Source organism: Platalea leucorodia (assembly GCF_965183815.1).
Source record: "Platalea leucorodia genome assembly, chromosome: 21".
Classification (NCBI taxonomy): domain Eukaryota; kingdom Metazoa; phylum Chordata; class Aves; order Pelecaniformes; family Threskiornithidae; genus Platalea; species Platalea leucorodia.
In genome coordinates, this window is record NC_138843.1 from 3,166,567 (window position 1) to 3,178,510 (window position 11,944).

The 11,944-nt window shown below is 36.6% G+C and overlaps 1 protein-coding gene across 8 annotated transcripts in view; it reads left to right on the forward strand.

The window, feature by feature from the left end:
* The window catches only part of EPS15L1 (epidermal growth factor receptor pathway substrate 15 like 1), a 46,728-nt gene extending 35,056 nt beyond the window's left edge, over nt 1-11,672 (forward strand). For 6 of the 8 annotated variants that reach the window (XM_082331443.1, XM_082331442.1, XM_082331441.1 and 3 more), the window contains 2 exons: nt 1,351-1,556; nt 6,184-11,672. In XM_082331443.1, the coding sequence (XP_082187569.1) occupies nt 1,351-1,556; nt 6,184-6,330 (353 nt within the window). In that variant the 3' untranslated portion in view covers nt 6,331-11,672. Of the gene's footprint in view, nt 1-1,350; nt 1,557-6,183 lie in introns of those variants that run through there. The other 2 variants (XM_082331445.1, XM_082331444.1) reach the window with 2 other exon arrangements.
* Nucleotides 11,673-11,944: the final 272 nt, after the last annotated feature.

Sequence of the window (11,944 nt, forward strand, 5' to 3'; positions counted from 1 at the left end):
GCTGGATAGGTTATTTATTTAGTACAAGTTTGCTGGTCTTTCTCTCTTCTTTGACAAATGAGGATTTCGACAGATTTGGGCGAATACTGTTTAATGTATGCAGTTTATAAAGTTCATCAGCTCCTACCAAAGTACCTTCTTAAAAGCTCTCAGGCTATGTCCTAGACATGCCAAGTACATAGTCTGAAATTTGGAGTTTTGGCTCCATTTCTCTGTGCTTTCCTGGTATGTGTATCCTGATGTGAATAACTTGTAAGATTCCTATTAAATTATAGTTCAAAGAATTGGAAGTTTCAAAAAAGATAGCTTTATTAATGCAAATAATGTGTGTCATTCAGGTTATTATGCACAGCACTGTGAGGGCTGCTATGGGGAAAATTAACTCCATCTCAGCCAGACCCAATACAGTTGCAAATATTTTTTTCTTTTAAAAATGTTTCAAGATTTTCCTTTGTCATTTGTCAAGTACACATTATAATCAGGATTGTTCATCCAAGAAGTGTTTTCCCTGGAAGATAGATTGTGTACCCATTAGGAGCATTCTTTCTTTCTTTTTTTTTTTTAAGAGAAAAAAAAATGCATTTATCTGTTTAGTTATTTGACCTGACGAAATAGTACTTTCTGCAAGTGGAATTAAAAATTAACCATTGAGGTTCTAATTGCAACAAATAAAATATACAACCATTATTTATGACACAATCACAACAGTTCCTGTGATTTCGTTTGCTATTGGGGTGGAATATAGGAACAAGCAGTCGCCTACAAAAGGTGGGTTGCACAGCACACACCCCAGAACAAGGTGATTTCTTAATCAGTCTCTTTCCCCTTGTACGTGTGGTGGTAGAACGATAAACCAGTTCCAGGAAAAAAAAAAAACCAACCAGATTGTGTGCATTCTGTGAAGCCACAGATAAGTTACTATTTAATTCTATTTAACATGATTAATTATTTCTCTTTAGTGATATATATTTTTATGTATTTTGTCTTTTATACAATCCTAAACTGAAACTTGAAATGCCTCTAATCCTGGAAAATGAACTAAAGTCACACTTGTCAAGTTTTTCTGACCAAATGTCCTTATATTGGGTTTTATCATTTAAAATCTTGATGGTATTAATATTGCAGTATGTATAAGTAAGATAATAAATCCATTTAAATAAAACAGCTGTTTGAGATGATTTGCATTGAGAAATGAGTGCCATTATATTTGATTAAATTTTAAACCACCCCAGGAAGAATGGATGATGCTAAAGTGTATCAGCACAGTTTCCTATTTAAGGGGTTTGCGTTGTCCATGGTAAGTAACGTCTCTTTTTTTTCCTTTTGTTTTTTTTTTCCTAAACTTTCCAGGTAAAAGTACTCCTGTAAGCCACCTTGGGTCTTCAGATTTTCCCAAGCCCCATGATCCATTCCAGCCATTTGGGGCTGACAGCAGTGACCCGTTTCAAAGTAAAAAGGGGTTTGGGGACCCATTTAGTGGAAAAGATCCATTTGCTCCCTCCTCTTCAAGTAAAACTTCTAAAGACTCTTCCTTGGGGTTTGCAGACTTCAGCTCTGTAAGTTAAGTTCATTGTCTCTGAGCAAACCACTTTCTGCTCTGCTTGCAGCAATCTATTGGGTTTTTAACTGCAAACCTACTGTTCACTGGCTTCTGTCTCTCAGTACCTTCATGCTGTCCTCATTGTTTTTGTATTAATATTTCTGTAATAAAAAGGCATTATTTCAATAAAAAAGAAGTTTCGTACTAAATTTTAAAGGGTTTACTTGCATTTAAATTATTTTAGTACAGTGTGCCTTTACTCACAAATTCTTTGTAGCAGAATCTGTGTATTGTTTTTGTTGCATGGAGGCTATTTTGTAAACTGATTTTTTGGGAGCCGATGATGTAAAGATTCAAAACCAATTGTTGAAAACATTTATATAGCAAATTCACCATATCCTGAGAAGCAAATCCTTAAAGGGAAAGATTCCGTAAAGTATTTGTAATTGTTTGTGAAAAAAAGTTCTGACAATCCTGTCGCAATGTTTGCTGTGTGTGATGGAATGTGGTCAGAAAGATACACATACGAGACAGAGATTGACAATTTAGCTGTTGAATTTTGTTCCAAGTATTGATATTGTAGAGAAGCCCTTGTTAGACCAAGAAAACAAAATTGTTTTGTAGAACCAATATAGCAACGGCCATACTGCACTCCGAAAGACAGTATCAGAAGGTTTGAAAGCAAAGCCAAGTACCCATTCATTAAAAAATGTCAGGGTTTCTAAAAGCCTGGCTTTGTTTTTAGTGCTGGCAGGTATGTTATTGACTTGGAAATCGTTGTAAATGTAGTAGTAGTGTGGTTCTTATTGCTTCCATGAGTAGATAGAAACCTGTTCCATCCATAGCCTCAGGCTTCTTCCTCCTTTCATGTGTTTTTGCTCTGTCCCATTGCCATGCAGTAAAATTGCCAACTTAATTTGTTACTTAACTCTGATGGACACAGTTCAGTGTTCAACAAATGGCGATCTTCCAGCTGAATCTTGCAGGTTGCTTATTTCTAATGTTTTTTCCCCTAGTTATTAGTGAACAGTAAATGTGTATCACTTTCCTATTTGATATTGTTAGTTGAGGTCATCTGTGCATACTTTTAGCTGGCCTCAGTGCTTTAATTTATCTATGATACCGAAGACGTCAAAGTTTAAGATATTATGTATGCTTTACCGCAGTTAGTACTAGCCTGTTGAATTTGCACAGTTAAATTCTGTGATTGTATACAAAATGGTGACGTTCCTAATAAAAATAAGACGCAAAACTTGCTTTATCTGAAATTTCTTGAACAACATCTAATTTCTTCCTTCAGTGAAAGACACGTAATGGAACGGAAGGACTGTTACCCAGCTATTGTCATCTTTCTCACAGACTGCATTTCTTAAGTTAAAAGTGTGGCTTACACTGAGTGATTGTATCAAATCATTAACCAAAATCTCTGATCCCCATCCCAGTGGGTGCCCTACTGTTAAATCTGCTGTGCCATCAGCTTTCCAGGAGATGAGATTAACTTTAGAAGATAAGGAAAAAGTAGGAAAAATGAGATCTTGAGCAGTAGCCGCTTCTAATTGCTGTTAAGTGGCACTTCATCAAATGAAATTAATTTTTTAACCAGTTTTGTGCATTGCTTTCTACTGCTGTAAGAAAAAAAGAAATGTGAACTGAATTTGACTGAAAAGAGAGCGACTCGATCCCTGTTCTTTTCAGTTTGTTGGGGTTTTTTTTGCTTGCCTGTAACACAATTACGTTGCTACACTTGATAATTCCTACTCCTTCTGTATGAAGCCTTAAGTGTGCTAATTACCCTGTAATCAGCAAGAATATTGCGCTTGTCTCTGCCTAATGTTTGGGAAACTTTGTTCATCGTGGAAATTAAAAGCAATTTTACTTCCAGAAGGTTTTTTGACACACAATTAGAGTCCATGGAATCTGAGAACAGAATCAGAGAAGCGTGTAGGTTTGAATAATTGAATAACCTGATTTTTAATTGGAATTATTTACTGTTGCAAAGAAGTAGCATGAGAACCTCCACGAGATTTTAGCAGCGCTCTAGAAAATTTGGCTTTTTTTCAAGACGCTGGCAAATTCATGCACCCAGAGTTTAAGTATATTCTCATTGCATTCTTAACTTTTCCGCTGGCATTAAATACGAATCTCTGGAGCAAAACAAGGTCTTTTGGTAGCTCATATTTCAGGTATTTCTAGGTTCCAGCTTCAGTTTACAGAACAAGAAGAAAAGCAATCTTTCCACCAACAGAAAGCATTTAACTTTCCAAGAAACAGAGCACTTAGAACTAAACTAAAATTTCTCTCTTAATATAAGCTGGTAATTTAGTAAACACAAGTCAGCGTAGCTTTTTGTGTATTTGATTCGTTTGGCTGCAGTCTGCTGTTTTCCTCATTTATGCCTTGGGTCTAGCTGTACTTCTGAAAAAAGGAAAAAAGAGAGGTTTTTAATGAAATTACAGATATGTGATACATCTTGAAACCTGGACGTATGCAAAGAAATTGTTGTTGTATTAAATGACTTGTAATTCAGTTACGTTACCTTTTTATAGGCAAGAATCAGTGGCATTAATGAACTGTTGTGTGTTTCACTGTCTAATGGTCAGAGTTATATTCCTGAAAATTTTACTTTATGCTAACCATTTGTAATAAGGCACATCCAGATTTGTTTCCATTGAATCACTTGCCTATTTTTCCTTTTTTTTTTTTTCCCCACTCAGCACTTTTAACCACAAAAATATAACTTGTGTACCATAAACAAGTCATAATTGGGACTCTCTTAAGCTTTGGAAGACTTATCCTAAGATGTAAGCTATATAAGTAAAACTGTTTTCTCAACATTAAAAAAACAAAAAAGACACCCCAGAGGGTTTGACCAAAGCTTATTGTATTTCTGAAAATAGTAACTGTTATTCTCTGTCCCAGCTATATGATCTTTTTGAATTCTTGGAATAAGCGGAGAAGCCCTACTTCCATTTGAGTCCATCTTGACTGTGTCTTGACAAAAATCATCTATTTAAAATCTTAGTGAGCTTTTAAATCTTACCTGTCAGCTGACGTTATTTAAATGAGTAATGATAGTAGGTTTTCTTCATTTTAAAAGTAAAATATCATAAAATGTGTGGCACTTTTATTGTATTTCGGTAACACTGAATGCGAAGGCCCTCATCTAGATTTTGATAGCAATGAAAGCAGAGGTACTGTTTGAAGAAAAGTCATTTTAAAATAGTCCTCTTTTTTTGCATCGCATCATCTGAAAAATCATATTGAGAGAAATAAAATGAGGAATTGTGAGCCTCCAGAAGTACAGAGATAAAGCATAATTTAACTAAATTATGAGTAAATGAGAATTGGACTTGGGCTGAAAGAAATTCAAATGGACGCCTTTATTTTAAAAATACGATTTATAGATACAACGCAGAGTGGAGAAGGCAGGGGCGGGGGCCATCACGTAGTGCGTGGCAGCTCGGCCTAGGCCTAGCACTTGTCGCTGCCCGGAGCGCTCGGTTCAGCAGCGCAGGCGTGCCTGCGAAGGTGTAGCCGTCGCAGCGGCTGCCGCGGCGTGTTTTGCTGCGTTCACTTACTGTGCTGTGGACCACAGGGCAATTTTTGCAGTATACATTCAGCTGAAATTGAAACTATAAATTCCATGTCGTTTTCTTTTCCAAAAAAACCCCAAATAATATGTTTTCCTGAACGTTCAAAAAAAGATAGTACAGAGCAAATTTTAGAAGTGGGATATAACGCAAACATTTGCGTGCAGCTGTGCGAACGCTTCTGTTAACATCATCCTCTTCAGCGAATGCTAAAATGAAACAGTAACGGATTATATTTTAGTTTTAAATTGTTATGATTTCAATAAAATATTTTAATATTTTGTGCAAAAAGTTCAAACAAGCAGACTTTTGCATACTTCAGTGGTAAACACTGGAATATGATTTCGGAATAGTTGCACTGCAGTGTTCTTAAGTGTGTTTGGGGAAGCTCAGACAGGCTTAGAAGCTGAATGTATCGTGTGTTATTTCCTCAGTGTTTTCTGCTGAAGTAAATTGGATTATCTTACATTATTTCTTACTGGAAAAACTCTGCGTGTATTTTATGAACAGCAACAGAAGCACTTTTTGTAACTTTTGATTTGGTGATGAAACTTCCCCCGAATCAGCAGTCTCCGGGGTCATTATTAAACCCCCTCACCCTTAGCAGGGAATACTACAATAAAACTCTCCGCAGTGGAGTTGCACAAGAGTAAATAACTCTTGTTTTTCCCAGCTATTTACTATTCTTAAAAATGGATGTAGGTTGCTATGCTCCCAAACCACTAACTTGCTTTTTTTGTGTTTGTGGAGTTTTTGTTTGGCTCCGGTCCCCTGGCCGTTTTCATACACAACTGAGACATGGAGGCAGGGACGTGCAGCCCAGAGGGGTTAGTTCCCTGGTGGGAGGAGGAAGAAATTAAGGAAATAAATTAAAGGATGAAGTGAGGAAATCAGTGAGTGAATTTTTATCTTAATCCAGAAGAACTACCCTAAGACAGCTTGGTATACGTGCTTCATATATTTAATAAGTCTGATTCGTTGTATTTTTCACATAATTTCTTCTAGCTTTTTGGTAAACTTATTATTAATTTATTTTCCATTTTCATTTTTTAGTTTGGAAATGAAGAACAGCAGCTGGCATGGGCAAAGCGCGAGAGTGAAAAAGCAGAGCAAGAAAGACTAGCTCGATTGCGGAGACAAGAACAAGAAGACCTCGAGCTGGCTATTGCACTCAGTAAGGCTGATATGCCAAACTCTTAAGTAGAGGTTCTTTGGCTCCACCCTGTCCAAGTGAAACCTTTAAACATGGCTTTTATAAAAATACTAAATTCTTGGTTTATGTTGTGAAAATAATTTTAGTCACCTTCAACTCTAAACAAGACTGGCTGGTTACGTCAAACTGGGCTCTGTGTGGCTTTTCAAGTGCATAATATGCAGGAAACACTGTATAAGCTGTATTATATGTTCTAGATAAAATTTACTGCTTGTAAGAAATTTAACGTATGATCCTGAGATACTGAAAGCAAAGTTTCTTTATCTGGAAGACAATGTTGCATATAGTAAACTGCAACTTGTGAATCTGGCTTTTTATTACCTGAATTCCATTGTTTTTTTGAGGCTGCAGTATAAATTTCAAAGAAAATGTCATAAAAAAAGATAATATTTATAGAATTAGCTTTCACTTGTTACATTTGTGTAATAATTCATGGTAGGCTAATCAGTATGTCATCTGCGTCATCTATGTAAAAGTCTTCAGCATAAATTCAGTATTAGATGGTCCCTTTTTATCCAGGAGATGTGGCTTTTACAAAAGAATCTGGCAATTTATATATGATGAATGCAAACGTAGAGAACTGTAGAAAATGTTATGAATTTGAAGCCTCTATGAATGGGTAGTTCTTCTAATTTAAACGTTTGTTTGCATTGAGTGTTCATAATTGTATGTGATGTTGTAAAAGAGGGAGTTAATTCAGTTGTAGTAAATTGGACAAATAATTTGGCAATTAAATCGTTTAGGCAAAATCTTGCTTTATCTCATAAGCAAATACAACTGCGGGATTGTAATACATTTTGAGTGCTGCTTCCATGGAAAAGCAAGCAATGGAAAACTTACTAAGCTTGAGCAGTGTTCATCTCTACAACTCATTTTACCCTCTTTTGCTCCAGCCGCCAGAACACGGACCGTGTTATCTGCGTTACCCACTCGACTGCGCGAGGCAGTCTTCACCTCGCTTTCTTGAATTCCACCTATCTTTCTTATATCATGGGGTTACAGAGCAAACGTAATTTAGCTGAAATAAGGCGAAGTTGAAACAGATTTTATTTGCCAAATACATGTTCACGCGTCAGTTATAGAAGTACCGGTAGACTGGATTGGCTTTAAAATACGGCTTGCAGTAGTAAGGCCAAGTAGGACCAGATTTTATATACACCTGTAGAACTCAGTACTTCCACCTGGAAAGGATAACACAGAATGTGTTTTACGTGTCATATATAAAATAAGTCCTTACGATAAGTCTGTGAATTATTTTCTCACTAAAAATGCCTTTTCTGATTACAGGAATTCTAAAACTTCAGTTGTCTTTGCCTTGGACTTTTATGTCTAAACAGCGTAGGCATCTAGCACAACATTTTTAAGATGTCCGTAATGTGTATCTGCTTTCCTCTCCTTGGTTCTGTAGGAACACAAAGCTTAACAGTCTGTGTTTTTCCTGATGCAGCCCTTATAACATTTTCTCTATTTTTTTGAAAACGTGGTATCCCTTCATCATCTTTAATGCATTTATATTTTTTATGTCCTTGCTTCATTGCTTTTATTTTTCCTAATACGAAGCTAGTGCCTGTTCACTGAATGAAAACAATCTTTCCCCATTCTGTTGTAATTGCCTTATTCTGGATGCTTTCCTTACACCGAGATAAGAATCAGATTGGATCATTTTAATCTTCTTCATAGTTTTCAGCTCTGAAATGCAGCGAAGATGTGGCATTTGTTGTCTCAGGCTTTTGTGAGTAGGTGTATGGGCGAGCGCCTGTCTGCGTGTGTACGTACACGTGCACGCACATCCAGCCATTTCCGTACGCAGCGATACACACCGCACAACTGAAACCCCGGATCTCAAAATGCAGTTTGAGGAGTCACAATTCCCTGTTTGCTGTGTGTCTCCTGTGCTAATGGTACTACAAATAATGCGAATCTTTTATTCCTCTCGGAAGGGGAGAAGATGCATTCTAGTATCAAACCCAACCATATAATGATCTTTAATACTGTCTTTAATGACCTCTTTGGAATGCAGTAGAAGGTATTTCTAATTCTACAGAACCTGATTTGAAATCCCTTCCCCTTGTGGTAATTTTTCTTTAAAATATGTTAGATTAAATGATCAAACATACTAAAACGTCAACAAATTCTCTTTTCTTTTGGTGTACGGGACTTGGAAGTCTCTGAGAGCGCACTTGGGTCTGTCTATAGCTGACATGAGATAAAACTTGTGCTATGAAAGAGCGATTTTCAAAATCGAATGGCTGCAGGATTCTGAGTGAAGTTAAACAAATTGTGTCCGTGTGTAAGATTCTCCTTTTCATTTTCATTTGGGCCTGAGTCTGTGGTGTCTCTTCTGCTACCGTAAAGCCCCATTCATAGGTAGTGCCATTTTGGAAAGGAAAACCACTTTTGGACTACTGCTGGGATGCTGTCACTCCAGTGGGACGGGGTGGATGAGCGAAACAGCTTGATTCATTTTCTGAGTTATGTACCATAACAAGGCTTTCTGCTACTTTGTCAGCGCTCTAAAATACTGTAATTTATAATGCTTCTAAGGCAATGAGTCGGTGTTTTCAGGATGTTCAGCAGGAAGCCAGAAATGTGAATTAATCTAGCATTCCGTATAGCGTTAGAACTAATTGCTCATTTTCCTATTTCCTTACTGACTTATTCTTCGTATTTGCTTGGACAGTAACACAAGATCGAGCAAATGAACAAGGACAGAACGTGTCCTCTATGCACAGTGTATTAGATTTAGTAACCTTAGGTTTACTGAAACACTCTCGATTCAAAATTTTAGACACTGCAGTAGAAGAAAACTTAGCTGTGATTTCTCCCCGTTGTATTTAATACAGTTTTCCGTATAAAAAGGAAGATCACCCACGTTCTTCCCTTATGCTTGTAACTCAGTGATTTGTATAATACCTGCACTTGCTCTTCTAAGACAAAACTTTTATCGCAAGACGTTGATCTTCTTCTTCCTCCAGAACAGTGAAATTTAAAGCACAAATAGGCCTGTCGCTATTTGGGCAGAGAAAATATGTACAATGCAAGATATATAAAATGTGAGTATACACAATGCATATACAGTGTACATTACGAGATCCATATTATTTGTGTCTATGTGTGTATATATATATACAGTGTATTGTATAATGTAATAATAGTGTGTGTATATACTATATATGTCCGCATACTATGTCTAGTATATAGTTACCTGTGCTGTACATAAAATGTGTATATACAATGAATATGTAGAATATGCATATATATTCTATATATTAAAGCTTGTGCGTATGTATGTATTCTCTAAACAGAGATGGATGCGGAAATGGAATTTTTACAGAAATGCAGATTAGATCATGGCTCTTAGAATTTCAAAGTTCTGGTGAAAGAAAAAAAAAAAAGGAGAAATGACTACTCCTTATAAATTTGTTTCAAGATTACTTTTATTGGCATGAAAACCTGTGTTCACTAACTGTGCCAAGTGTGAGAGAGAAACCTGGCAGAAAGTAGGTGTCATCCGCACTGGATGTGATTTCACATTCTTTTGAGTTTTTAAAGTGTCTTTGAAATGTAGGCTCAATTTCTGATCTTCTTGCATGTGACGGTCGTGTCATCTTTACTTTTTTCTCTAGGCTGAGGCAATGATTTTTCTCCTACATTTGCTTGTAGTTTCACTTCCCGCTTTCTTTTTTTCCCTTTTTAAAAAAATTATTTTTGAGGAGCTATTCCCATATGCACACACACCGCAAACAGTCGCACGCTAAGGTGGAAAACATGTTTTTCTTGCTTCATTCCAGTTATATAGGTTGCGCATAATTGTCATCTGGATTTCAGCTCTGTTTTTCCTCCATTTCCACCTAAACTTTTACTTCAGGAGGAATGACTATCCATTGCATTCTTGGCTTTGAGGAAAGAATGGAGGTGATTCTACTTTCTACTTGGATAAATTATTAGACTCTGTGGTACATTGAGCAATCACCAAGAGTTTAGTAGGCTTTTATAGTGGCACATGTGTGTTTTATACAGAGTATCGTCACTGCTGGAATGACTCATGGAAAACCGTGAATTGCACACAGCGCCGAGGCACAACAGTTAAAACAGGAAAGACGGACAATTATTCACGTTGAACCTACGCATGCAAACTTTGCATGTAGGACACAGGTATTGAATTACCCACATTATCCTTTAGAGACCAGTATGTTCACATTTGCCTCGAGTGGTTTCCCTAAGTTGTATTCAAATCGTCTTGTTGTAAAACATACCAGTCATTCTGCAATAAAAACAGATGCTCATAAAAGTAGTACTTCTACAGTAACGCTGTATGAAATATTTTTATATTGGCAAATTTTTCCTTATGAAAGCCCTGCCCTGTGAGGATCATCAGTCCTTACTGCGTTCTGTTTCGTGTATTGTGCTCTCAAAGTGGAGGAAATTCCAAGCTGTGTCTGACTGGGTGACCTTTTTTTTTTTTTAATTCTTGTCTGTGAAAGCTGTTGTCAGAAAGTTTGTAGAAATTATTTTGTCATCTTATGCTCAAAGATAATGCACTTTTCTTGGATTCTTCTTATAATCCTTTTGGGGTTACTATTTCTTCTTTAGCGTTTCTCCATTGAGAAGAGTATTTATTCTGTAGAAGCGAGGCCCAAGGAATTTTGGTCCAAGTAGAATTGTTGCTTTCCCTCGTGTAAGAGTGTGATTTCTCCCTCGTCTGCATTTTTTTTTCCTCCCTCTCAGGAATTTCCTTTCTCTTTAATCCTCATTTAGAGTTGGAACTCTGTTAAAGTGAATCGATCTGCGCTAACAATGATCTAGTTCAAATATCCTCCCCCACCGGTGGGACAGCTCGGTTTCTGTTGTGTGTCAGCCGTTGCATCTCTCTCTAGACTTCACAACAAACAGCTTTTCTTAGAAAGGAATTTTGCTTGGAGTATGGTGGAATCAGAAGATTTATTTTTAGAGTAAATATGTTAACTATTATTCATTGACACACCTGTTTTATCAGTTGATATACTGCTCTTTTTACTTGAAAGTTTTATAAATAAAGGCTAATTTGTTATAAAACGGAATTTTCATTTTTCCAGCTTCTGCCTTCCCCTTTAAGTTTAACTTTAAAAGGAAAACTCCCAGTGACTGTGGTTCTTCTGCTGTTACAATTATAGAGTGCTCTTCTGCTGTCCCTTTTACTGAGACGTTCTTTGGCCTGACCTAAAAAAGGTGGAAACACAAAGTGGAAACTGCAATGTTGACCTAAATTTGACTAATATCTCCAAATATGTACATTATTGTAGTTATATTTATCTTTCAAATATCATAACAAATTGAAAGGTATTTTAATTTTAACCCATCTCATGTGTTTATTGTTTAATATAATAAGAGAAATGTTATTGTTTAATATAATAAATGAGAAGTTACTTTTTGGAGCGCTGAGACTTCGGCAATCTTTCTTTACTTTTTTTTTTTTGTCCACGATTTCACAGGCTTTTGCGTCACATTTGTGAATCTTGCTTTGAACAACTGCGTGATGCTCTGCGTCGAGATCTTTTTCCCCTTGGCTGCTGCCCTCTGCGCACTGGTTTCCCTTCTGTCCTTCCCCTTCTTCCTTGTCCC